The 25,974-nt window shown below is 37.5% G+C and overlaps 2 protein-coding genes across 2 annotated transcripts in view; one reads left to right on the top strand and one right to left on the bottom strand.

Annotated features, from left to right (window-relative positions):
* Window positions 1-16,254, bottom strand: part of LOC121525081 (nipped-B-like protein) — a 36,562-nt gene extending 20,308 nt beyond the window's left edge. Inside the window, exons 1-11 of the mRNA XM_041810853.1 lie at window positions 15,936-16,254; window positions 14,485-14,633; window positions 13,622-13,787; window positions 10,396-10,496; window positions 5,427-5,535; window positions 5,193-5,341; window positions 3,285-3,418; window positions 3,107-3,197; window positions 2,474-2,971; window positions 818-2,374; window positions 541-669 (exon numbers count right to left, since the gene is read on the bottom strand). Of these exons, the coding sequence (XP_041666787.1) occupies window positions 541-669; window positions 818-2,374; window positions 2,474-2,971; window positions 3,107-3,197; window positions 3,285-3,418; window positions 5,193-5,341; window positions 5,427-5,535; window positions 10,396-10,496; window positions 13,622-13,787; window positions 14,485-14,548 (2,998 nt within the window). The 5' untranslated portion in view covers window positions 14,549-14,633; window positions 15,936-16,254. The remainder of the gene's footprint in view (window positions 1-540; window positions 670-817; window positions 2,375-2,473; window positions 2,972-3,106; window positions 3,198-3,284; window positions 3,419-5,192; window positions 5,342-5,426; window positions 5,536-10,395; window positions 10,497-13,621; window positions 13,788-14,484; window positions 14,634-15,935) is intronic.
* mlana (melan-A) lies at window positions 15,746-25,765 on the top strand. Its single transcript, XM_041810854.1, has 5 exons — window positions 15,746-15,883; window positions 22,176-22,271; window positions 22,433-22,529; window positions 22,618-22,725; window positions 25,644-25,765. Exons 1-5 carry the CDS (start codon window positions 15,852-15,854, stop codon window positions 25,710-25,712), a joined length of 402 nt encoding a protein of 133 aa, XP_041666788.1. The 5' UTR covers window positions 15,746-15,851; the 3' UTR covers window positions 25,713-25,765.
* Window positions 25,766-25,974: the final 209 nt, after the last annotated feature.

Here is a 25,974-nt window from a genome sequence, read left to right as displayed (position 1 = left end):
GGACATTCACAGATCATCTCATTGCAAAGGGGGAATCCATCACAGTACAATACTGGAAGTCACTGAGCTCTTTAGAATGACCCATTTTGAATCACATGTTTGCAGATGGAGACTGCTTGGCTAGGTGCTTGATTTTAAACACCTGTGGCAAGGGGTCTGATTGAAACACATGAATTCAATAATTAACAGGTGTGGCCAAATAGTTTTTTCCATAGTGTATGTATTCCATATATGAAACAGTCTATCTGGCATGCCAGGTTAGTTTTGTTTAAGTATATGGAGCAAAAAAGTTGAAACAACTTTCTGATCGACAGCTTGTGTTGATAAATGCTGCTCCTTGCAGCGTTCTCAGCATGATTAGTAGAGTGGAGGAAAGACAAGGGCTCTTAGATGTGATATCAGTAAATTGAATGTGTTAAATGTGTTGTGGTGTGGCATCAATCAAGTAAATTGCATATGTCTATGCTCCAAATTATATCACCAGCTCTAATGTAGAGTCTGTGGTTCAAACAATGTGAGTATTTAGGATCTAATGCTTACTCTGATCCTCAGAGTCTTCCTCAGAGTCTTTGTCTTCATCCTTATCCTCATCTTCATCTGAGTCCACCTCTTTGTATTTCGATTTCTTACTCATCATGCTGTGCCTTCTCTTGTTGTCATAAAGTGATCCTGTGAGCACAAGTCAGCGAGATTTCAGCAGGGATTATGTATTCTTAAAAAGTAAACAGTTACTTAACTACATGTAAACCAATGGCAGTGATGATCGTAACTCATGAATACATCCATCATGCATGTTTAATATCACAGTCAAACTTACCTCTCCCAGATCTGTCAAACGAGGACCAGTTCCTGGATCTGTGTGCATTCCGGCTTTCTTTAATGATGGTTTTAACTTCATCAATACTGAGTTTCTTAACCACGACAACAGGCTTAGCTGTTTTACTTAAGTTCTTTATGAGGGATACTCTTTCCAGACAGACTCTGGGTTCTGGGAAGGTGTTTTTCAGTTGGCTTGGAGGTTGAGGATCTTTCCCATCTCGTTTCAGTTTAGGAATCACAAAATTTTTCAGACTGTCTTTTTTGTCACCCAGCAGGTATGCGGGGAAATTGCTAGCTATGATCTCTGAAGACTGTTGCTTGCTTCCAGCTTGACTGTCACCACTGCACCTCTCATCCTTGTTTTGGGCATTTTGAAGGCTGGAAGTGTTTGCCCTCTGTCGACCATTCTGATCACTAGATTTTCTGCTTTCAGCTTCTTGTGTTTTAGTGCTGTCAGGTTTATTATTTCGATCAGGAGAGTGTCGGTTACAGTTTTCACTTGACAAAAACTTAGTTTTCCTTTCCTTGTCTTTATCTCTGTCCCTTTTCTTGTCTTTGTTTTTGTCCCTGTCCCTTTTCCTTTCTCTATCTCCATCTCTCTCCTTATCCCTGTCTTTACTTCTTTCTCTCTCTTTTTCCCTGTCCTTGCTTCTGTCTCTCTCCCTGTCCCTATCCTTGCTTTTTTCTCTCTCCTTTCCCCTATCCTTGCTTCTTTCTCTCTCTTTTTCCCTATCCTTGCTTCTGTCTCTCTCTTTATTCCTATCCTTGCTTCTATTTCTATCCTTTTCCCTATCTTTACTTCTTTCTCTATCCTTGCCTCTATCTTTACTCATATCTCTATGCTTATCCCTATCTTTAACTCTTTCTCTGTCTTCTTTTCTGTCTTCTTTTTTCTTATCTTTTTCTCTTTCCTTACCCCTTTCCTTATCTCTTTCTCTATCCCTCACTCTTTCTTCTCCTTGTCTGGAGTTCTGCTCCACTTCTCTCGTGGTTTTTGGACTCTTGGCTTGGCTGACACTGAATTTGTGACTGTTGTGGTTCTTTTCTTCTTTGTGGCCTGAGTCTGAATGCCTATCATGTCTCTGCTGTGGCGTGTCCTGCTGTCTGTCATCTGTGTGTCCCTTGCCGCTTTCAGTTTTTCCATCATGTCTGTGTTTGGATTCACGACGGCTGTCCTGCTTCTGTTTAGGAGTATCCTGTTGCCCTTCAGAGCCAGATTTCCTTGACTTGTCACCATGCTGTTTGATGATCTCAGGTCTGTTTTCGACAACTTTATCCACTTTTTTGTCAGTCTTTGACTTTATGCGCCTTAGGTGGTCCTCACACAGTTGCTGGGGCTCCAGTACGACTACAGGCTGTCTTATAAATCTTCCAGCTTGTTGCAGATCGATACTGACCATCAAAGCAGGCCGACTGGAACCATTACTCGCGGTATTCATCTTCTTGGGTGTTGGCGTGCTGTCAGAATTGTCCCCTGAAGCAGCTGGGCCATCATTTGGCTCAGCTCCAGATTCCTGAGGGTATGAGTCTTGCTTCCGCTTCTTTAGCGGCTTATCTGCAATAAAAAATGAAGCTTAGACCTTCTAGAAACACAAACTGAAGAATGAACTGAATCAAATATAAGAAAGCTCAAAGAAAGGAGGAAACACAATACCTTTATCTTGGACCTCTTTTGTACACTTTTCTCTCTCGCTTGCTGACTCAGGTTCTATTCTGTCCATCTCTACGAATGTCTCAATCTCGGCATCATCAGACATAACTCCACCCATGACTCCAGTCTCCTTGGAATTTTGCTGGATGGGAACCTGTTGACAGTTTGGCTGCTCTTCAGTATTTAACTTGTGGGACAAGTCCTGGGTGGTTCTTGACTGCTGGTTATTGGTATTTGTTGAATCACTTTCATGTGAGCTGATATGGGATTGATCCATGTCTGGACTCTTCACTCGTGTCAGTTTCAAAGTCAGCCTGGCTGAGTCTTTTAATGGAGAGCTTACGATGCCATACAAAGCATTAGTGTCATTCTGCTTGTGATCTTCTTTAATATTTTCTCTCTGCTTTCTTTTGCGGTCAGTGGAGGTGAGGAGCAGGTTTGGAGCTGCACTTGGAGGTGTATCAGGTGGAGGGGACTGCATGATAAGGGACCGCCTGGATCCTTTATAAACACAAAAAAACATTCAAAACCAATTAGCTCAATATAATATGTTTGACAAAGAGTGAAATGTACAAAAAGTGCTGTACTTCTTAAGCACAAAATGACAACAATTAATTCATTGCTTGGGCAGCTTACTTTTCACAGCCTCCTCACTCCCGGTAGGGGAACACACAGGCTGTGGTGATTTAACTGAAAACTTGGAGGCCCTTATGGAAGGGTCATTCTCCTGTTGATGCAGAAGACATTAATCATTACTCTGAGATGTCATTGTCTGTGGAGGTCAGGTTCAGTATAAATCGATCCTTTGAATTACCTCATGTCGCAGTCTGTGAGCCATGTTCATGTAGTCTTCATCTGAGCCAGTTAGTCCCACATTATGATGAGATGAATTAGTTGACAGATGTCCAGGTACCTTGTTGTCATGAATAGTTCTCACAACACTAGAAACTAAAACAAAACAGAATAAAGTGCTTAATACATTTGACTCCTCATTATCATTTATTCAGTCTAGCTTAACATACAGTGCATTCAGAAAGTATTCAGATACCCTTCACTTCATTCAGTTTTGTTATGTTGTAGCCTGATTTTTTTTTTATTATTTTCATTAATCTACAATCAGTACTAGGGCTGGGCAATTAATCGAAAAAATAGATTAAATCGCAGTCTGGCCTGCAGCAATTTTCAAATCACAGAAGGTGCAATATTTCTTTGACCTGAAATTTAAGTCAAAATACCAGTTTAAAACTTTTTTTGCAGTAGAGATGTTATACATGACATATCATGCAATCATTCAGGTGTCATTTTTTAGAATAGTCTGCAAAATTCCTATCTTCTTCATTTTTGTACTTTTTTCTTATTAAATATAAGAATGACAAAAATCCTTCAATGCAACATTTCATATCCAATTTGCAATACCAGTCACGATCATCAGAATTTTATATTTTTTTTAAAAGAATTGTTCAGTCCTTTTTTAGGAATAAAAGACACTTAAGGAATAATTGCATAACAAATCGCAATTGCAATATTGGGGGAAAAAAATCACAATTAGATTATTTTCCAAAATCATTCAGCCCTGCTCAGTACCCCATAATGACACAATGAAAACAGAACTTGTTTTTGTTTTAGTTTTGCAAATCTAAAATATCACATCTATTCAAGTATTCAGACTTTTGCTAAAATATTTGAAATTTAGCTCGGGTTCCACCTCTCTTACAAAGGCCCTTCTCTCCTGATTGCTCAGCATGGCCAGACGACCTGCTCTCAGAACAGTCCTGGTTGTGTCAAACATCTTTAATTTGAGAATTATGGAAGCCACTGTGCTCTAGGGAGCCCTCAGTGCAGCAGAATCTTTGTAGCCTTCCCCAGATCTATGCCCGGCAACATTCCAGTCTATGAGCTCAGCAGGCTGTTCCTTTTAACCTCATGGCTTGGGTTTTGCTCTGATATTGTCAGCTGTGAGGTCTTCTATAGAGTGGTGTGTGCCATTCAAAATCACGTCATATCAGTTTAATTTACCACAGGTGGACTCAAATCAAGGTACAGAAACATCTCAGCAAAGATCTAGAGAAATGGGAGGAACCTGAGCTAAATTTCAAGAATTTGGGGTCTGATTACTATGTAGATTATTTTAAATTGATTTACAAAACTTTATAAAATTCTGTCTTCATTTTGTCTTGATGGGGCACTGAGTGTAGATTAATGAAAATAAAAAATAGTTTTTGAATGTAGCACCATAACAAAATTAAATAAAAGTAAAGGTGGTCTAAAAACTTTCTGAATGCACTGCAAGTGTATTATCAAATTAAAGCTTTAGCAATCTTTCTGTGGGCAGCAACTTTACGTATAAAAACATGCAGCTGGTGTCTTCTCAAAAGGATTATTGTTTCACCAAAAAATGAGTGGGAGGAATTTGAAGATATTAAAATATTTCAAGGTCAGAGTGTATCTGATATTCAGCTAGGAACAATCCTCTGAGAGCCACCTCTTAATTTTTGCTGTGCAGCATGTTGTGTCTTGCTCTGAACAGTTTAGTAACTTATCAGAATTACGAAAAGATCAAGAACAGCTTTCAGCAGCCAAGACAGTCTTCTTGAATCAGATATGATTTGATGTAAGCCAGCAGTAGCAGCATTGCATACTAAATACAGATTCAAAATTCTTCTTTCCCAGAGGTTTTGTAAGTCGCTAACGGGGTGTTTTTCTGACTATCATATCTACTCACCTTGCTGAGTCTGTTGGTGTTGAGAATAACTAGGTGGGTTGTACTGCATATAGTCTGCAGGACTCTGGGGGGTGTAGGGACTGGGTATGGGGCTGTTCTGTTGGGTTACAAACCGAGAGCCTGGTCCTGACTGTTGGGATGTATAGCACCTGTGAAAGAAGATGGAATGGTCAAAATAGAGGAAATGGTACTTCTGTTTCTTCATAATTTGACATGATGCAGGAGCTAACTTACCCAGAGGGACTCTGAGTGACAGTGGTTTGCTGATAATTTGCTCCTGGACTCCCATGCACCTGATTCTGAGACACTTTATACTGCTGTATCAGTGGCTGTTGCAGTACGCCTAAGTCATGAGAAAAAAAGAAATAATAGTCTCAAATCATACAAAAATGAACTAAACATACACAGCACGAACAACTCTCAGGGATCTGATCAAATTTACATTCCTTAGAATAAAGGGGGGGCATATTAAACTAAATGCATTAAAGTGAAAGTTAGATGGGGTAACATCACAAATGTATCATCAATCTCAATCTACACCAAATACAATCTACTCAAAAGCAGTTCTGAATGATAGAAATAAGCTGCATTCTAATATATCCTTCTCAATTTCTCAGGGACAATGTGTAAGTGAGATGCTTCTTCTACTTTATTTTCATTTTACAGGCCACGGATAGTGGTGGTACTTTGTTGCATTACAACAAGGAGCTTTTCTAATAAGGATTCAAGATGGTATCTTAAAATGTAAAGCTTCCCAAAACAAAACCACTAATCCCAGTAACAAATTTGGCTAGATAATTAAATAAAAGGCCCACTCACACTAAGCCCAGTTGCCCCATACTGTGCCCGAATACAATTGTTCCCCCTTCCCAATCCCCCACTGGCATGCACTCACATTGCTCCTGGTCAAACCAGGCCTAAGCACAGCCACCTCCTCTACAAGCATTATAACACTGAAATAAAACACATGTGGGGTTTTGTTTACAAGAAGTGCTGTCTCTTAATATGCAAGGCAGCACACCGATGCATATCAATTTTACAATGTTGACATTGCATACCCTTGCTTGTGTACATGCATGAGCATCAGTACTGTACTGAGGCCTCCCTCTTCCAACTTTCCCAAGACAAAGGAGGTGTATTGTGCCTGAGTATGGTATGGAGCACTCCTGCTTGTCAAAGAAACCAGACTTTTGGGGGCCAAAAGTGCTTTGGCACCGCATGGATGGCAGAAATTATAATTTAACACCTCACCAAGTCAGCTTTCCTTTAACTATTACTGTTATGGATTTAATTTTGTAAATATGCCTGAATATGAAACTGTAAAAAATGTAAAAGTATGGTAATTTTCAGTTATACATACCTTGATTGTCAATAATATCTGAAATAAGTAGCATGATTTATAAGCATGTAATAAGCAAGATTAAAATCTGCAAAGATTTTTCCTGATATATTTTCTGCTGATGAGTAAGCGGTCACTCCCACAAACATTTAAGGTTTATTTTCTGACTAAAGTTGATCTTTCAGTTGCCAGCAGCCCAAACACGGCAGCATGGATTCTGTGCAGAGCTTTCCTCTCTTTTCAATCTTTGGTACCAGGCCTGATTCAGTATGAAAGTGTGTTTGCATACTATATACTTATAATTAAGGGTAATTGCAGGCTAGTGCAGCTGCTCATAAAACCAGAGGGCTTTCCAGAACAAAGGTTACAAGATGAATATGCTACTGTTTATGTCAGTTAGTATTAGAATTCATTATAGGACAACAAACCAAGCTAATCCCTAAAGAGCCGTATATGAGTTTAATGATAAAATGTTAAATATTTGACTACTGCTGAACATCAAATGCACTATAAATCAGGGGTTCTCTGAACCAGGGGCCCCCACTGTGTCTGACGGTGGCTGAAGAGTAGTTGAACACAGCCTTGCACATTCAAGAATAGTCATGTGCACACTTACATTTTAAGTATTTTTTAAACATTACTTTAATTAGAGTCTAAATCTCACCTATGACCATGTCTTTTTTTTACATTTAACTAATTTTATTCTTTTTTTTTTTTAATAAAAATGGGTATAATATATAATTTGAAATCATTTTGAAATAGTTTTCTTAATGTTTTGGAATGCATCAGGTGACCCCCCACTCAGTGTTTTGCAATCTTCAAAGGGGTTCCAACCTCAGGTTGAGAACTAATGCTATAAATCAGTGTTTCCCGACCATTTTTCCTTGGAGCACCCCCTACATGCACCAAGAATGCGGAGCCCCCCAGGACCCAAGAGAGAAGAAAAAGTGAAACACTGTTGCCAAAAATCAACATAGATTTTAATTGTCTCACTGAAAAAAGCCTTAAAAAAGGCCTATACATGCTTTTCTTATCAAAACACCTTTGTATAAACTACTTAATAACTGCTTTATCATGGTTCTAGTCAATATATGCAAATCTAATTTTGGCAGGCTCAGAGCAGACAAAGCCTTGCACCCCCACCCCCCACCCCCAAAGATCTTTGGTGCCCCCCCTGGGGGGTCCCGGACCCAAGGTTTGAGAAGCATTGCTATAAATGATAGGAAACCAGGTTTACATTAAATGATTTCAGTCACTGATTCACAGTTTTCTAACATGTTATTGTAGGTTTACGGGTACATAAAGTTGTTTCCACTTACGGAATTTCTAGAATTGACCTCAGGATTAAAGGAAGATTTTATCACTGCAAGAGCAGAGAAGTCAACTAATTAAAGGGTTGGTTCAACTTGAGGACAAAAATAAAACATCAGGTCAGCATGAAATGAGTAAAAGGTATTAAAGGGTTTAAAGATACAGTATCTGTTAGTTAGAATTCTTACCTTGTTGAATGAAATCCAATTTTTGTTTCTTACAGCAACACTAAAAATAATATCTAATGGGGGTTTAAGACACCCGGGGGCCTTTGCTGCATCTTTCTAGCCTGATTTCCTGTTTATGTATTCTGGCACAGGCACCTGACACTACTGTCACAAAGACACATACAGTTTAAAATACAGTCACTTGTTTTTGCTAAAAAAACAGCTCAAGTACATCAGCTAACTGAAATTTAACTGTCGCTTGAAGGTTGTTTTTATTCATTTTTTGATTTAACCACAAGATACCACTATGTGAGCTAGGTTAAATACACAGAGACACCTCACTGCTGCATTTTGCATTAATACTGCATTTCTTATAAAACAATAATGGCAATGGACAATGTAGCCCATTCACAAATAAGACAGAAAATTATGTCTCAACGGTTCGCCCAAATACACCTCTGAATAAATGCTTTAATTCCCGTCATGAAGACGGTGCTGTGAAATGAGTAATGTTAATAGTAAATGCATTGAGAATAGGTGTCTGTGTCCACCAGCAGCACCACTGTCTGTGTGCAAAGATGCTTTAAAAGTGAAAAATAAAACCTTGTTAATGATTTCAAGACAATTTGGCAAACATCAAATGCACACATATATACCAACACATACTCATGCACGGCTCACCATGGCCTGGCACCGGGCTCTGGTCTTCTCTCAAGCCAAATGTGCACCACTGATTGTAATGTGATCCAAGGCAACGTGATTATGACAACACTTTTAATTCTTCTTTTTGGGTATAGATCAGTGATAAAAGATGATGATGTTTATGCTATTAATAACCACAGGTGCTGCTGCTGCAGCAGCAAAGTCAAGCGCAATTAAACCATCAACAGTTTCTAGTAAGACTTAAATGTCTCTTTTACGCTTTTTAATGTGAAATGTAGATAAAGTTTATCAGTGCTTGATGGTTATTTCAGTTTCTAACATAGTTTGTAACTGTTTGAGAAGCTTCACATAAAGAGAAGTCATGGGAAGATGGAGCTCACCAAACACCTGACACGCCAGATGGATTTTGATTCACATATCCATCTGGAAAACCTTCAATACTGAGATTTGGGAAAGGGCAGAGAATTAAAAAAAAAACCTGAGTGTGATTGGATGAATGTTCTGTCTGTCACATCTTAAGGGGCCAATCAGAGCAACAAAACATGTGACGTAGCCACGACCAAGGTGCTTGTGCAGCTACCAAAGAATAACGCAAACCATGGCGACTATAGACATGTCAGTACACAACTTTTGTCATTTTTGAAAAGAAAACAACTCAATGCTGTTCTTTGGTCTTCTTTTAATGAAGAATTGTCATCAAGTTCTGATAAAACTGGCGCTTTAGCAGCATCCGCGCTAAGCTCTTCCGCCATAATTGCACCGGGCTCTTGTTGCTGCTTGCTTACATCAAGAAGGACTGCCCCTCGTCACTGATTGGTCCTGTCATTTTCTAACCTGGCCCAAACGGTTCAGATGGGAGCTTTGCAAGATGGATTCGCCAATGAGAAACAAGGAAACAGGCGTATCCATCTGCTTTGCAAGGTTACACCACACCAGGTTCAGTGTTAATTTAGTCGACTACAATTATGACTAAAAATGTTTGTCAACAGCATCTTTTCCATGATAAAAGCTAGACAAAGATTAACAAAAATAGATCTGTGATGACTAAAACTGACAAAAACTAAGTTTAATTTCGTCAAGATGACTAAAACTACACTAAAATGTAATGAAGTTTTTATCGGACATTCAAATCTGTGATATTTCCCCACTGTGGGTAAATCTGTCAAAAAACAATGTGTATGTATCTCTTCTGCCTCTCAGCCGTAGAAAGCAGGGACCCAAGGTTTGGCAGAGTGCAGAGAACACACTACCATGACTTGGTACCAGATTTAGGCAAGAGAATAAATGCTTGGACTAAAACTAGACTAAAATGTTTTGAGTTTTCATCGACTAAAACTAGACTAAAACTAAAGAGGGTAGAAATTACTAAAATGGGACTAAAACTAAAATGCATTTCATTTAAAGACTAAAACTAAGACTAAAATTTAAAAAAGCTGCAAAATTAACACTGACCAGGTTGTTCACTGTGGACATAAATACAAATAACACTAATAAAAATAACAGTAGCTGACTTCACTTAGAGATGTAATGTTAACTTGATGTTTTCTTCCTCCAGTGGCTCTAGGTTTGGAGACCACAAATGTATTAAAACTGAGCACTTAAATGTACTGTATATGATGAAGGTGTGAATGTGAGGGAATCCAAACAGCTTAACAGCAGTGTCCATAGCAAACTCTCAATTTCTTGTTCTTACTCCACCAAATCTGGTAGAGCATCTACTTACTTTTGTCCCCGAAGATTTTTGGGTTCCTGGACAGTAATGTTTGAAGAAGCATTGGCATTTCACCCTCGGGTTCATCATTTCCCAGGTTGTCCTTCAGCTCTCTGGGGAAAAAAGACCAGAGTCAGATTGGAAGGAAAATTCACTTTTATGCAGATCTGACAAATGTATTTTTTTTTTCTTTCAAAATGATTTTCAGGAATGTTGAAAGGTACACATCTTACCTTTTTTACACACTCAAATTGAAAGAGTAGGATTGCAAAATATTGAATTTTTGCCAATATTTACTAATTCATTTAGCCAATGCCAAGCAATGAGGATGACCAAGGGCAAAAAGAAAAGAATATATGTATACAATGCTTAACAAATTCATTAGACCACCACCCAAAGCAAGGTTTACATCACATCTGCCCTAAATTAACAGCATTGGTAATTACCAAAATCATTTTGATGTTTCTGCAATGGTTAATACACCAATATGTAGAAGCTCTTTAACCCAAATGACATTTTTAATGCTAAAATATAGTTATTATTGTTATCCATGAATTTTCAAATTTACTGATTTACAAAAAAACTGAAAAAAAAATAGTAAAGCACATTATTATGTCTTGATCAATGTGTCAAATTACAGTTATTTAATTGCATTCCTGAACAGAAAAATTAGTTTTAGTGGTTGAATGTTATGCTTGATTAATTTCTGACTTCTCAGAGAAGCCCAGTGAGCCGGCTCAAATTTGGGTATAAAAAGGTGAATTCAGTTTGAAATTCCTCATTCCTGTTCAAAATGGTAAAATGTGGAGAGCTCACTGAAAATCAAAGAGTCCATATTAAAGCACTTCATGATGCTAGATGGTCTCTGGGACAAATAGGGAAAGACATAAAGTGTTCTCACAGTGTGGTTAAGTATGCTTTGGAGTCAATTGCTGAGACTGGTATTTACGAAATGCGCCAAGGAATAGGCAGGAAACCAAAGTTAACTGAAGCAGATGTCAGACACCTCAAGATTTTAAGTACTAGAGACAGAAGAAAGACCACTGCTGATCTTCAGGCAGAGATGAATGCTTCTAGATCAGAGTGTGAGAAAGTCTCCAGAATGACCATAAGCAGACGACTGACGGAACAAGGCTTAAAGGGAAGAATAGCTGCTTAGAAGCCATTATTGAGGCCTGCAAAAATCCAGAAACGCCTCAGATTTGCCAGGGGGCACAAACACTGGACTGTTGATGACTGGACGGACCAGTCCAAGTTTGAACTCTTCGGTCAGCATCGTCGTGTTTATGTCCACAGAAAAGCTGGAGAACGTTTTGATGCCAGATGCATTACACCCACAGTGAAACACGGTGGAGATTCCATTATGGTATGGGGTTCCATTTGTGGATACGGCATGGGCAAATTAGTGAAAATCGATGGTGTCATGAACAAAAACCTCTACCACAACATCTTAGTGCATCATGGAATCCCTTCTGGACTGAATCTGACTGGTCGTGGGTTCACAAACCAACAAGACAACGACCCCAAGCATACTTCAAAGCTGTGCAGAGACTATTTGACCAAGAAAAAGGAATCTGGAGTACTGGAACTGATGGACTGGCCAAGTCAAAGTCCGGATTTGAATCCTATTGAACAAATTTGAGATTTAGTAGATTCAAAGATTGATGGCACCAAAGTTTCATCTAAAGCAAGTCTGTAGGAACAGCTAGAAACTATGTGAAACTCAATAACAAAAGAGACTGTAGAAAAGTACATAAAAACAATGCCAGCAAGAATGTAAGCTGTTATCAAGGCCAAAGGAAGCCATACAAAATATTAAGTTTTTTGGTTATTATGTGTGAAAAAGGACTATTTAGTTGTTTCAGTTTGTTATTTGCCAAATAGAGAAGTAAAAGAAGTAAAATGCTGCAAGGACAGCTAGCAGTACCAATAATTTTGGCAAAAAGTAAAATATAATATGTAGATCTTCTTATGCATGCTTAGCCTGCAGGATTCACTTATATATGAGTCAGCTGGCACAGTTTGTGCCTGTTAAATAAATCTCTAGACTGATGGGAATTTCATAAACATCTTTGATCAATCTGAGAGTTATACAAAGCAACAGTAAGCCTTATGATTAAATCTTTTTGTTTAGTGTCTGCACTATCCCTATGCAAATGTGTTCTCTTGCTCTCTCTCTCACACGTGCATACCATTGCTATGCAATATGTTATATCGTGTATTTAATATCTAGCACCCTCCTACTTTGATTACAGCATGTTAATTAAAAAGGCCTGAACATACGGAGGTACAAAATACATATTGAAAACAAAGGGAAATTCATTATTGCCACAAACAGTGACTGAGGCAGAGACAAAGAGGTAAGAGTTCATAATATTGCAGTCTGGATTTTGTTTCCAGATCACTGAAAAAAATTGTCATATCAAAATAAGCTTTCCAGTTGTGGATGGTGTTGAGAAGTCCCATTTTAATGGATAATCTCACATTAAATACAATTTCCAGCTGCAATAGAAAATAAAAAAGTGGCTGGAATTTTAAATTCATGACTTGCCTCATAATTATTTTAATGAAAAAAGCAAGGACAATTTTGCAGCCAACTGAAGAAAATACATTTAATACAAGAAATAAGGTGCTGAGGGCTCAAAATTTCCTGGGTGAGGATTCCCATCCCCCTCAGACCTATTGTAATTTTCAAAACTTTTGCATTTTATTCATGCAAATTTTAAAAATGTGTTTTTATAATGCACAGAAAGTTACTTCAAATAGGTCACTTTTTTAAAATATGAAAACTTAACTGAAAGAATGTTCTGTCTTTAACTGTACCATTATTACAATTCAATCTCTATTGGCACAAAAAAAATTTTGGGAACCCCTTCGATTCCCATGGGACCCACTCAAATCATCACCCATTGGGTCCTGGGCATTCACTACATTGAAAAACTTTCAACATAACTGATTCCAGCAACCTAGAGCATGCCTTGGGCAATGTGGTGAAGTAGTACCACTGTGATAGCTGAAACTTGAAGGCAAGGCCTGTATTCATTTCTTTAGAATAGAAAAAATGAAACAGGACTTTTTAATGTATTTCCTTGCACATTACATCTTGCCGACTTCCAAATTATTACTTAGTTTTCATTCATAGGTTTTCAACATTTAAAACCTATGATGTTAGCTAAAAGCAAGTTTTTCGTCCTTTATATTCGCAGTTACATGTGAAAGATCCGTGAGTAGTTCTTACATGTGTTCAGTGGAGACCTGGTTGAGGCCTTGTGCCAGCTGAGTCACCAGATTCTCGTCCCGACACACCAGGAGGCTGCTAACCTCATCGGAGATCCTTCCATTGTAGAGAAGGCTCTTAGCAGTGGTGGCAGGGAGAGGAGAGGGCAAAGGCAGCTGGTTCAACACTGAAATGATGGCAGCAAGACAAGATGTATTGGGTGAGGAATGAAAACCACAACAGAAGAAAAAAACAAAATCAAACTATTCTGGAAAAAGTGTTAGTACTTGAGAGAAATTTGAGAACATGTAACTGTGACTTAAAGTAATGACAATACAAAATGTCAATAATAAAAGAGGTTATTAACATTTTTAACCCAAGTGTTTACATATTCAAATTTCATTTTTGCAAGATGTTTTTATATATTCAAACTTAAAATACATTTAATGAATTTTATATTTCCCCCACATTTGCCATATGAATAAATATTTTAAAAGGTGAAGAATAAAATCCAATTAAATCCCTGAAACATAATGTCTATATCTTTTTATCAAAAGGCTTCAAAAATATGTCAGCATCAAAGTGATGAAAGATGCTTCAGGGTTCTTTTGCAACCCAAAACAACAATTTGACTACAAATATAAATTGCTGAAATATACATTTCATTGAGGAAAGGTTAACCTAAAACTACCCATCTGTAGCCACTTCTCCAAGAACTGGTCTGATATCACCAGAAGTGAATAAATTAACAAAATTGTGTTTATGTCTTGCATAATTATCCAGTCTATTTTGACCCACTAGACAAACAGATGTTAGTAAGCCTTGTCGCATCTTGATTTGAATGTTAGTATTTAGACTGTTAGGAGACATGCTGATTCACTTACAATCTGTCAGGCTAGCAATTCCAGCAAGAGTAGTGATGGGAACATGAGGCATATCACCATTCATGCTGAAGATGAGGTGAAGAGGTCGTGTCAATGCACAGGCTGCTCAATATCACCAATCTCTTCCTATTTTTCACATCTCCGAAATGCTGCAGAAGACACAAAAAATAAGTTGCAATAGACACTCTTAAAGAATGTCCACTGTCAACAAGTTCTCATAAAATAACCAAGTGTTTTCCATATTATCATAGCTGTTGTTATTAATATGACAGAGTTCTGCTTCCTGGGATAGGGCTTCAGAAATGTGTCCACTCATAAATGTGCATTATTATGCTGCATACTTAATGAACAAACGACGTAGACAACGTAAAGGCTCTGCAGCAAGCCTGGGCATGTCTCTATAAATTACAGATTTGTAACATCATCTGGGGTCCACACCATCTCATTCAGTGGTCGTCTTTGACTCTGTAAACAAACACCTTCATTGAGTATATTCTATGGATTTATATATTGCAGCCTTATCGTGTATAACATGCAACTTTTATGCATAATCTTAAATAAAATCTATTGTTTTTACCCATGTACAAGTATTGTCGGTTATTATGTCGTGAATTGCGAGCAGACTTGGACGGTGAAAACAAATCTATCTGATAGAGCTCATGATAAAAAGTTACAACCATTACGTCTCTTTATGTCTGTCTGTTTATTTCGGACCTACAGCGTCGAGTTATTCCAGTGTTATTACATTCATTTTGAAAGCTAGAACCTACAAAACCAAGTGCGAATGCATTCAGAGGATATTGTAAGCTAATAGCACCTCGAATTCTTTCTTTTGTTAACGTTACAGTGTCATTTAAGGTTTCCGGGGCTGTTCTATCTTATTACAGCGCCATTAGCCTTTCTTCACAACAGATATGACTGAATTGTTACTCGGTTGTCATATCTGGCGATGTGTCTACTTGCTAAGAGAACGAACAGCATAGCAGTGTTTAAAAAAGTCACTAAATTCAACTCAGGGTTAGCCGGCTAGCAACAACTGAGGATGTTAGCTAACGTATGCTAACTGGCAAAGGTATATCTGTAACTTGCCTTAGCTAGCATCACCGGGAGTGCATCAAACACAGTTAGCTTCCTACTCCGGAGCGCTATTTTCATCGAACAGGTCGTGTATGGATTCATATTTTCAACTCACGCTTGCTATGGCCTTTACCGACGCATCTTTAGCTCACAAAGTGGACCTCGGACTTGCCTAAGGAAGCGTAACCCCGACCCGACGCCAGGGAGGCAGGGGTACAAAGCAAAGACCCCATCACAAATCACAATTATCCCCCTAGCTAATCCCGTTAGCTGTTCCCAACGGCTGCCTGATGTGTCTGACACCGCGGAATCATCCGGGAAGGTAAACAATTTGTCTGGAAATAGGTTATTATTGTTGATTACAGCTTATTTACCTCTGGATGTGATGAGAAAGAGAAGTGGTTCTGGTGAAGGAGGAGGAGGAGAAGGAGGGGGAGGAGCAGGAGTAGGATGGCAGCTGGAGCTGGAGAAGAGTCTCTAGCTCCCTCTCCGTCCCACTGTTCAAACAGCTCCTCGGAGTAACAGCTAACACAACGGCAGTGATTCCCGTCGGGGGATTTTCTTCTTTCTCACGGCGAGCATATCTGCTGGGAGGGGATGCGTCCCCTTAAATCACACCGGCCTTATCAGACGACGATTTTTACCAGGCGCTGGATGATATGATTGCGGGTGCCTGGATTAAAAAGAAAATCAGGGAATAGAGAAAAAAGGGGTCCACGGTATCTACCCCTCTGCCCCTGTCTCTCTCTCGCGCTTTCAAAATGCCGACCGGAAGAACCGATAAAAGCAGTAACTCCCTCAACCGGTGGGAAGCCATGCTAACTAATGGTTATGATCGTTACACCTCAACATAGAGCAGGCCGGTAAACCTTGGATATTCATAGACAGAGACGTAAATGGGTCATTCCTGGCTTTTGGTGACTTTTAAGTGTGAAAACTTCGTTTTTAGTTTTTGAGATGAAATGTTGTTAATGACATGTTTAGGAGTGGAAGAGCTTAAGTACCTAAAAATAAAATAATAAGAAAGAAAACAAAAAATATAAATATTTTCACAGAAGACTTTAATGAAAATCCCACCCTGTTAATAGTGTAAATGCTCACCAATACTTAGCTTTTCTCAGACCTTTGTGTCCCATATTCCATCATGCTAGTTTTTCTTTTTTAATATTAATAAAACAAAAATGTATTAGTAGAATATTTCCTTTTAATGAATGTAACAGAGCGACCCCAAAAAAAAACAAAAAACAAAACAAAACAAAACAAAAAAACAACACGCCCTTAATCATTTTAAACACAAGAAACTGACAGGAGACATGAACAGTTAAAAACTTGTTATATAATTTAGAAATAAATGTAATAAACATGGTTTGAAGGACAACAGGGGGATCGTACTCTAACGGCTGAAATTGTTACAAGAAATTAGCCATTTCTGTGTCAGAGTTAAGTTATGTTCGCTAGCAAAAAAAAATGTTAGCTGGTTTACAAAGATAAATGACATTTTAATAACAATTTTGAAGATTTTGTGATTTAAAGAAAATATGATTTACTTCTGTCATAACTGGTGGAACTTAAAGGATAGGGCATCCAGGTTAACAGCCTAAAACTTCTTAAAAATGAAGACAGAAAGTTGGTTTTCAATTCACTTGCTCCTCAAAATTCCCTCCAGAAGTGATGTCACTTCCTGAAATTGGATTCATGGGAACTGAGTTTTCTTACAGCAGATTAAAATAAATACACAAACTAACAGGGTGGAACCAACTTGATTTTGAGGATACGCGGTTGATTAAAGAAAAAAAAAACTAATAATAGAAATGTTTCCATTATTGTATATTTATATTAGAGAGATAATAACCCAATTTTACAATAATAAAGCCATTTATCAATGTATTTCTCATGATATTGCAAAGGCATTTCCTGGAAACTGAAAAAAATGTACTGGTGACATCATAAAAATTAGCATATATGCAGATACAAAGGTAACTAAAACAGTTTTCAAAATACATTTACAAACATTATTGTAGTGAATATTATACTGTAGACCTCACTTAAAAAAAAAGCCTTTTTAAAACTACATTTCATTAACTTTGAGTAGAAAACTAAGAGTTAAATCATTAATAGCAAGGAATTACCCAAATAAGTAAAAAACACCACTTTTATTAACTAGTTATTGTTATTTCCAGTTAATATTTTTCAGCAACATTATTCAAACTTTTAAAAATGTAAATAATAAAGCATTAATAACTAAATGAAGGTTGTCTGCAACTGCACAGGTTTACAATAAATGTTCGGGGATTTAACATCTATAATCTGTTCTTTTTTTCCTCAAATGTTTCAAACTATGGCACTCAATGTATGCTGCAACACAGAATATTTTCAATAAAACTCTTATGATGTTATAATCTAAAATGAAACACTAAACTTAAGCTTGAGACAAATCAAAGTAGGCACAGTTTCAAATACGAGGATTGGTCTCCCTCTTGTGGACAAATATTCAATGTTTTGCAGACAAATGCAAACTTTTGTCCCTACGTCTGGACATAAATTTAAATTTATTCCAGGGATGATGCATTTTAATAGGCATAGGCTATTGGCTGTCTGACTACAGAAAATGAAAAATGTGCTACACAGATAAGCCATTGGTGATTTACAGTACAACTCTTGTTGTCAACCCTCAGACTGGACCTCTGTACAACCATCTGTCATGTATTACTACGCAACATTATAGCCCACATATAAGATTCTATAAAATAGTCTGCTTATCATCACAATATAACATTACACAAATTCAACAAACCAATAGGCCTCTAAATAAAAAAGAAGCAGTTTTAAGCAAGTGAATGGCTTAATGAGAAAAAAAACATTTATAAAGTCAAGCTGAGCATCTTAATTGCAAAAAGCCTACAGTCAGAAACTTTATTATTATCATTATTTTCCTGAATGAAGAAGATCATAGATTAACAATGGGCTCATTTGTTTGAAAACACATGAAGCTCAACATGAGTCAGATGATGCATCGTAACATCCAGGGAGCATCATCTAAGGATGCCCCGTGAGTCATATGGACCACTGAAATGAATGCCTTCAGGGCCCTGTATAGTGCACTGAAAGATATAATCTTAGAACTTTCACACAAATTTCATCCTGAAGAACTCATCACAGTTTATAATATAATATACTTTATATTTTAATGTAGTTTGCATCCAATGAAGTGAGACCACCAAGAGTTCCAATTGTCCTTTCAGCTGGGCTTCACTTTTCATGGGCTCAAATAACACTTAACTGCATAATAGATTATATTGTAATTTTAATAACTTATTATTATGATTTATTTTTTAATTAGTGGTAGTAGTAGTAGTAGAAGAAGTACTATCATAGCAGTTTACACTTCTTATATGTTTTTCAAAACAAGTTACATAACACTACATGCAATTAAAAAGCCAATAAACCAGGGTCAGAGCCAGAAGTGTTTGATATCTGGGGCTTATCCCATCCTAAGGAGGGTCCAGTTGTATTTTTTGCTTATCAGGAAGTTATATTTGAAGACAAATTTAGATTCAAAACACCAACAAATCTATACACCATCTGGGAAAAAATAATGCAGTTCCATCTTTAAAAACTAGAAAAGCACTCAGAGAGCGCTGACCTCCGCCATTAGCCCTATCTCCCAGTAGTGAAGAATCCTTTGAAAACATTCCTGGATCCAGACAGTGATTCAAGTCACGCCCAAAAACCTAATTCGCCAATTACTCCCTCCCTGGTGGGGTGGAGACACAGTGAGGCAAAGCATTGGCTTTGCTACGTGTGCAGCGAGGGTGAATATTCCCCTATTCCTACCAGCATTGTGAGTATTCTTGCTACAATTCGCTGTCTTTCTCTCTGTTACGCTCCGACTCGTCTCCTTGACCAGGCGTGCGTCTTTCAAACTCTACACAGTCCAGAACTTTGAATTAGTCACTCATGTCCACCATCTCCTGGTGTAAAGTGGTAACAGCGCAGACCTCCGCCATTAGCCCTATCTCCCATAGTACAGAATTCTTTTAAAACTTCCTGGATCCAGATGGTGATCCAAATCAGTCCCAAAATCTAATCAGTTATTCCTTATGCCATTTCTGAAATTTCCTGAAAATTTCCTGAAAATCCGTCCATGACTTTTTGAGTTATGTTGCTAACAAACAAACAAACAAACAAACGAAAAAAACCCACCCGATCACAAAACCTCCTTGGCAGAGGTAATAACATCCTTTAGAGCCAACATCATATAATACTATGGGTGTTAAAGTGTGCCCATCATTCCAAGACCATAACACACTGCATTGAGGATCAATCATTTTCACTTCTTCTGCCTAAAACATGCAGAAACTGTCTGATATTTAGGAAATGTATTTGTTTTAATGTACACAATATGGATATGGTATGGATTTAGTGTTAAAGTTTAAAATTGGCAATATTCGTTTAAAAAGAAGCATACAAAGCAAAATGAAGGGCTTTGGATTTAGATACTTTTTAAAAATTGTTAATATTTAATCCAGTGCTAAATGTGCTTTTCATGCTGCAGTCTTTGAAGTGAAATAAAAAAGTTGATTTTATTCAGTTTGCCTACAAAAATTACATTTCCATGCCCATTTGTATGCTAGAAATGATTCCTTTTTGCATTCATTGTTGTGCTCAAAATGGGCAGTCTGCATTTAAGTTCTCTGAAGAGAAACTAATGTGTTTGTTATGAGACATACTTGCACCTTGGGTGAAATTATCCACGGAGTTAGAGTTTCAACCTGTGACTTTAGATGTTCCTTAAGAATGTGTAGAGCATATTCTTCATCAATATGTATTGCCTTTTTATGAGGTTGGCTCTCTGCTTTCTTCTTGCCAGAGGGGACCCACCTTGCCACAGAATTTTAAGACTTACTGCAGTTCTGTCAAATTGTTAAATATTTAACAGTTTGAAAAGTGTTGTTTAACTATATGTAGTGTACCAATATAAACATGTTTAAAGATTTAAATTTAACTCTACATGAGTTTAATTATCACTGTCAATTTTGCTGTGTTTTACTTTATTATAGAGGTGTGACTTAACTTGAACAGCTTGGTTGTAGATCTGTTCTCATGTTGTTGGTGCCAACAAGCAAAGGTCATATTTTACTGTAACTCCTCAGTAGCTACTCAGTACTTGAAGTGAATAAGATACTTTTTACTTTTGAGTAGGTTCGTAGACCAGTACTTGTACTTAAGGGAATCTTAACCAGAGTAACTGTACTTTTACTTGAGTATAATCATTTTTCCTCCTGTGGAGAATTACCCTTATAAGCTGTGCTTAACAGGGGTATTGCCTATCAGGAAATTTGATGGGGGTTTTCCTCGTAAAATGGCCATAATATTTCTACATCACAAGTCGCTTTCCTCTTTTTAAAGCCTGAATTAGGCCATTTAGCCCACCCTCTAAACTGGCCGACTAGGCCTTTAAATCATAATTTACTATGGCTGTTGAATTAGATATGATTAGGATATATGTGAGCACAATACCGCATACACTCCTCCACACACACACACGTGCACACACGTTCATGCAAAGCCAGCAGCTGACGCCTCTACGTTCACGAGTGGATAATAATGTTGCGTTCAGGACCGAGGGGTTTCACGGTAATTACTCTGCTTCAATGGGTTTAACCATGAGCTTCTAACCCGTGACGGTCATGAGGGTTTTCTGCCCCTCTCCGCTCGCTGGCAAACTGAGGAAAGGTATTTGAGGATTGAAGTTAACACAGAGCTCTTAGGACCCAGTCTATGTGAGAAGGCATCCTAACCAGAGGAAGTGTATTCTTCAATCTAATTATCTAATTTGGTAAGATGATGTTTTCTTTGCCTTCTTCTTTCATTTGTTTTCCTGTCGTAGACTGTTTTGCTAATGCTATAATTTCACTGCAAAGTGAATTCGGAACAGCACGTTATTGGGCTACTCAAAACAGAAGAAATAGATCAGACTGCATTGAATTGCCATCAGCACAGACATTGAGGTTGCTATTGATTTATCGTCTGTATAAAATCCTGAGGATTTTTATTTTTTTTTTTGCACATTTACGGAGCAATGCATTGTTTTCTGCAACCCAAAACAGGTGATTTTTTTTTTTAAAGGATGGTCTTTTATAGTTTTTGCTTGTTTTTTGCTATAGTAGTTGATTAAAGGCAGAAAAGTAGATGAACTGCTGCAGGTCCTTGCTGATTATGAAGCCTATACTTCAATGACACCAGTCAAATTAAGGCTTACATACAGTATGGATAAAACTATAAAAATGGGCTTCAAAGAAAAACAAATAGCCAATTTTCTCTAATTTAACAATGCAGAGGTTAAAGGTTGCTTTTTAGCTGCTGATGACTATGCTATATAGGCCTTTATGCTGTGTGTTGTAGCCTACTCTATACAGGCCCATCATATTCAGTAAGCAGACTGCCTTGACACCTGCTACTTTTTGTATTACAAGCCATTCTTAAACTTTTGGTTACATTGTGATAAAGATATGGAATACTTTTGTGCAGTTTTAGAAAGTCACTGTGTTACAAATGTGTACTCAGTTTTCAAGTGCGATTAAGTGATTAAGTGATTTTCTGTTGACTTTCAGCTTCATGCGGTGTAATCATACACACGGGATGCCTCGTGGAGACTTCAACATTTATTTTGCCAGCAGCAGACGAGGAGAACACGTCAGAGCTGAGGAGTATGTATATTTCCTTACGCTTCCATCAGCCAGTGTTTCACCCTCTTTTAATAATGGGTTTAAACTGTGCCACACATATTTCTTACATGAAACAAACATTGCCATAATAAAGCAATTAAATTAACGTTATGTATCTATTTGAATGGTGCTTTCCAACACAGGGCAGTGGGCATAGTTCTGCTGGTGGTCATCATCGCAGCTCTCCTCATCCTGGGCTGCTGGTACTTCAAAAAGAGAAGTGGATATAAAATAATCAGAGTGAGACAATCATGCTTTATCTTTCAGTTAATTTAATGCAGTGATCTTTGTAACTAATAAACACCAATTTCATCTTTCTCCCTCGAAGACCCCTCGATCGGGGTCACCAGGATTCACAGGAGGCCAGTTCTCAGAGGCAGGACCTTCTGCAGATAACAAAATGGCTCTAGCAAACTTCGGCAGCTTCCAACCTCCGGTGAGGGACCCCTTATTGCCTTCCACTAAATCTATCTGTCTTTAAGACAGACTTTCTTGAATGCCAGGAACAAGATAGGTCACCAATTCACAGGCGTGGAAAAAGTACATGACTATTGTACTAATGTAAAAGAAAAGTAGTCTGGTTAAAATTTACTTAAAGTCCTTGTAAAGTGATCAAAAGAAATCTGTCTTTTAGGTTTTCTGTATGATAGACCACTGTGTTATAAATTACCAGTCTAAATTTCAGTCATGAAAAACATCTTTAAGTTTATAAAATTAAGCCTCAAAATCATGAAAAATGAGGCTATAATATCTGCTCTAGGATGGTGTGGGCGTGTCAGTTGAATGAGCTGAAGCCACACCCACTCATGGGAAATACGTTCCTCTCAAATTTTAAAAATGCTTCTGATCAGAGCGCAGCGGCCTGGCTTTTTGCCAGAGCAAAGGGACAGAAGTTGGGGATTAAATTTACTGTTTTCTGGCACAAATCTCTCCATTATGATACTTTAAATGACCTGTAGGCCGCCATGGCTGATAGATTTGGGAAATTTACCACACAATGAACAAAAACAGCATGTTATTGGCCGTTAACTTTCAATGAAGGAAGTAACATCAGCTAACATAGACTATATTTAAATGAAGTGGCCAGTGATTTTATCGTAGATTGATGTAGGGGGGGCAGGTCAATTCCCCAAGATTCTTAACCAAGCCAGGAAAAAGGTGAACTTCTTTGTAGTCTAAATCAAAAACATGTGGATCACAATGTTTTCACATGTTTACAGCAACCTTATTCCAACATATCAAGTGTGTTAAGACAAAAAGTTTGTATTTCAGTGTACAGGGACTTTAGGCAAGTAAAAGTTAAAACACTGCTCCATAAATCTACTAAATAATGGTAAAAGGGACTTATTTAAGGTTTACTTAAGTACTAAGTAGCTACTAGGGCTGAACGATTTGGGAAAATTATCTAATTGCGTTTTTTTGGGTCCAATTTTGAATTTGCAATTTGACATGCACTTAGGTTTTTAAGTTCCTCATCTTATGTATTTTTTTTTTTAACAAAAACAAGCAGTACATCCTGTTATTGTACAACCAATACAATATTAAATGGATTAAACTAGGGGTGTCAAAGATTTAATTTTCTTATAATTAATCTCAGGATTTCTGTCATAGCTTGTGATTAATCACACCCTATTTATTGCATTTAAAACTGGCTTTTGTGATTTTGAATGTTTCTACTGTCTTAAACTAAGGATAAGGGACCTCCAGTGTGAACACAGGCCTGCTTCTATAGGTAGATTAAAGATCATATGTGTACTTTACCACAGAAGAAGGAACTTGTTATGGATGGAAAATGAAATAAGGGAATGTTAAAAAGGTAAATGTCTGATAACAAATGGTTCAAATGACATTTGACTTGTCAACTGAGCTGTTTGTGAGTTTTTTTTAGTGAAATAAGACTTTAAGGAGCTGTGGTAGACTTACTTTACATCACTGTGGCTGCAGGGAGACCATGACCTGGCTTGACCAATTTTTTGGAAAGTGACAATAAAGCCTGCGATTTATCGTGATTAAAAAAACTTAGTGTACTGATTCTGGATCGTAGTTAATCATGATTAATCTTGAAGCAGTAGATTTAACATGAACTGTTCTTTCCTGTAGGTCGGGCCTATATGTTAGGATGAAAAACATGCCATGATTGAATCAACATGAATTACATCTTTATTTAGCTATTTTGATCACAGTAGTAAACTCTGTTTTTTAACTTAAAGCCTTAAATCAATCATCATGAAAACTAGAGATGAACAATTCTGAAACAATATCTGACTGCAGTTATTTTGACTCGTATTGCAGATGCAATGTGAATTGATGTCATGAAGTGAATGATCACTTTTATGTAAAGTCTTCTTGAATAAGAAAAAACATTTAAAAAATAAGAAAAGTGAGACTTTTGCAAAGTATTATAGAAAAAAATAATGCTTCACATGCTGTGTAGAGCATAATATCTCTGATGCAAAAAACGTATGAAACTGGTTTGCTGACACATTTCAGGTCAACAAAATCTGGCAACTTCTGCAATTTGAAAATTGCAGGACATATTGTGATTAAATCTAAATTTCTATTAGTTGCTCAGCCTTAGTAGCTACTGAGACTTTGAATCTCCAACCATGTTTACCAGATCAAGTTCCACCCTTACAATAAAGTAAAATGCAGCTGTTTTTGGATATGCTGCTATGAAGTCAACAGAGGTGGAAAAGTACAAGAGTTTTTTACTCAAGTAAAGTAGTTACTCAGGTTAAAACTTAAGTGAAAGTACTGATAACAAAATGTACACATAAAAGCACAAGTACCCCAAAAAACTACTCAATTACAGTAATTTGAGTTAATGTAATGACCTTTCACCTCTGCCAGTTTGTCAACAGGACACATTGGAAACCATTTAACCGTGTATTAAAGGTCTGTAGAACTTATTCATAACAGGGGGTACTTAGTCCAAAGCCCCACGACTCTGAACACATTGTGGAGCACGTGAAGCTGATGTAATGGATGCTTGAAGAAGAGATTATTGTGTCACCAGACTAGGGGAGGGTATTAAAATGTTTCATTCCCAAGGGAGGTATTTGTGTCCAGGTCTGCAGGGAAAAGTCAGGGGAGATGAACCAGATCAGCACCCTCTCATATGAGAGGAAGCTGCAGAACAACAATCTCCTATAAAAAAAAATCCAATCCTTTCATCTAATCAGTTGCCTGAGTTATAAAATCATTTAAACAGTGCTGTGCAGACCTTTTATTCCAAATAACAAGATAGTGCAAAACCAGTGTCAATAAGCCAATAAAAAGGCAACATACTTTGCAGATATAATAGTGCTTTCTTTCAGCTATTTGACTTGGTTGTATTTCTTCACCTTTCAACAGATTCCCAATGCTCCTCCAGCCTATGAAAAGATTTCTTCAGTACCGCTGCCTCCCCCGTATACCCCCTGAAGGACTTCAGCAGAAGACGAACAGATGTCTGAAGACTGAAAAATACTGGAGAACAAACTCTTCATTTTCATCTATTGTCTGATGGTATATAATCTGATGCCACTTGCATGATGGGTTCTTATGCTTTGTAGCTAAATATACCAGTGAGAGAAAGTATTGTATCCTTCACTTTGTCATACTATTCAAATGAATGAGCACAATGTATATACAGTAGGATGTTTCATTAAGCAATAAAAACTGATTTCATTAATCTGTGTATAAG

The sequence above is a fragment of the Cheilinus undulatus genome, linkage group 17 (assembly GCF_018320785.1).
Source record: "Cheilinus undulatus linkage group 17, ASM1832078v1, whole genome shotgun sequence".
In the NCBI taxonomy this organism is placed as follows: Eukaryota; Metazoa; Chordata; class Actinopteri; order Labriformes; family Labridae; genus Cheilinus; species Cheilinus undulatus.
Note: the sequence above shows the minus strand (reverse complement) of the source record. Positions and strands in the feature narration are given on the sequence as shown.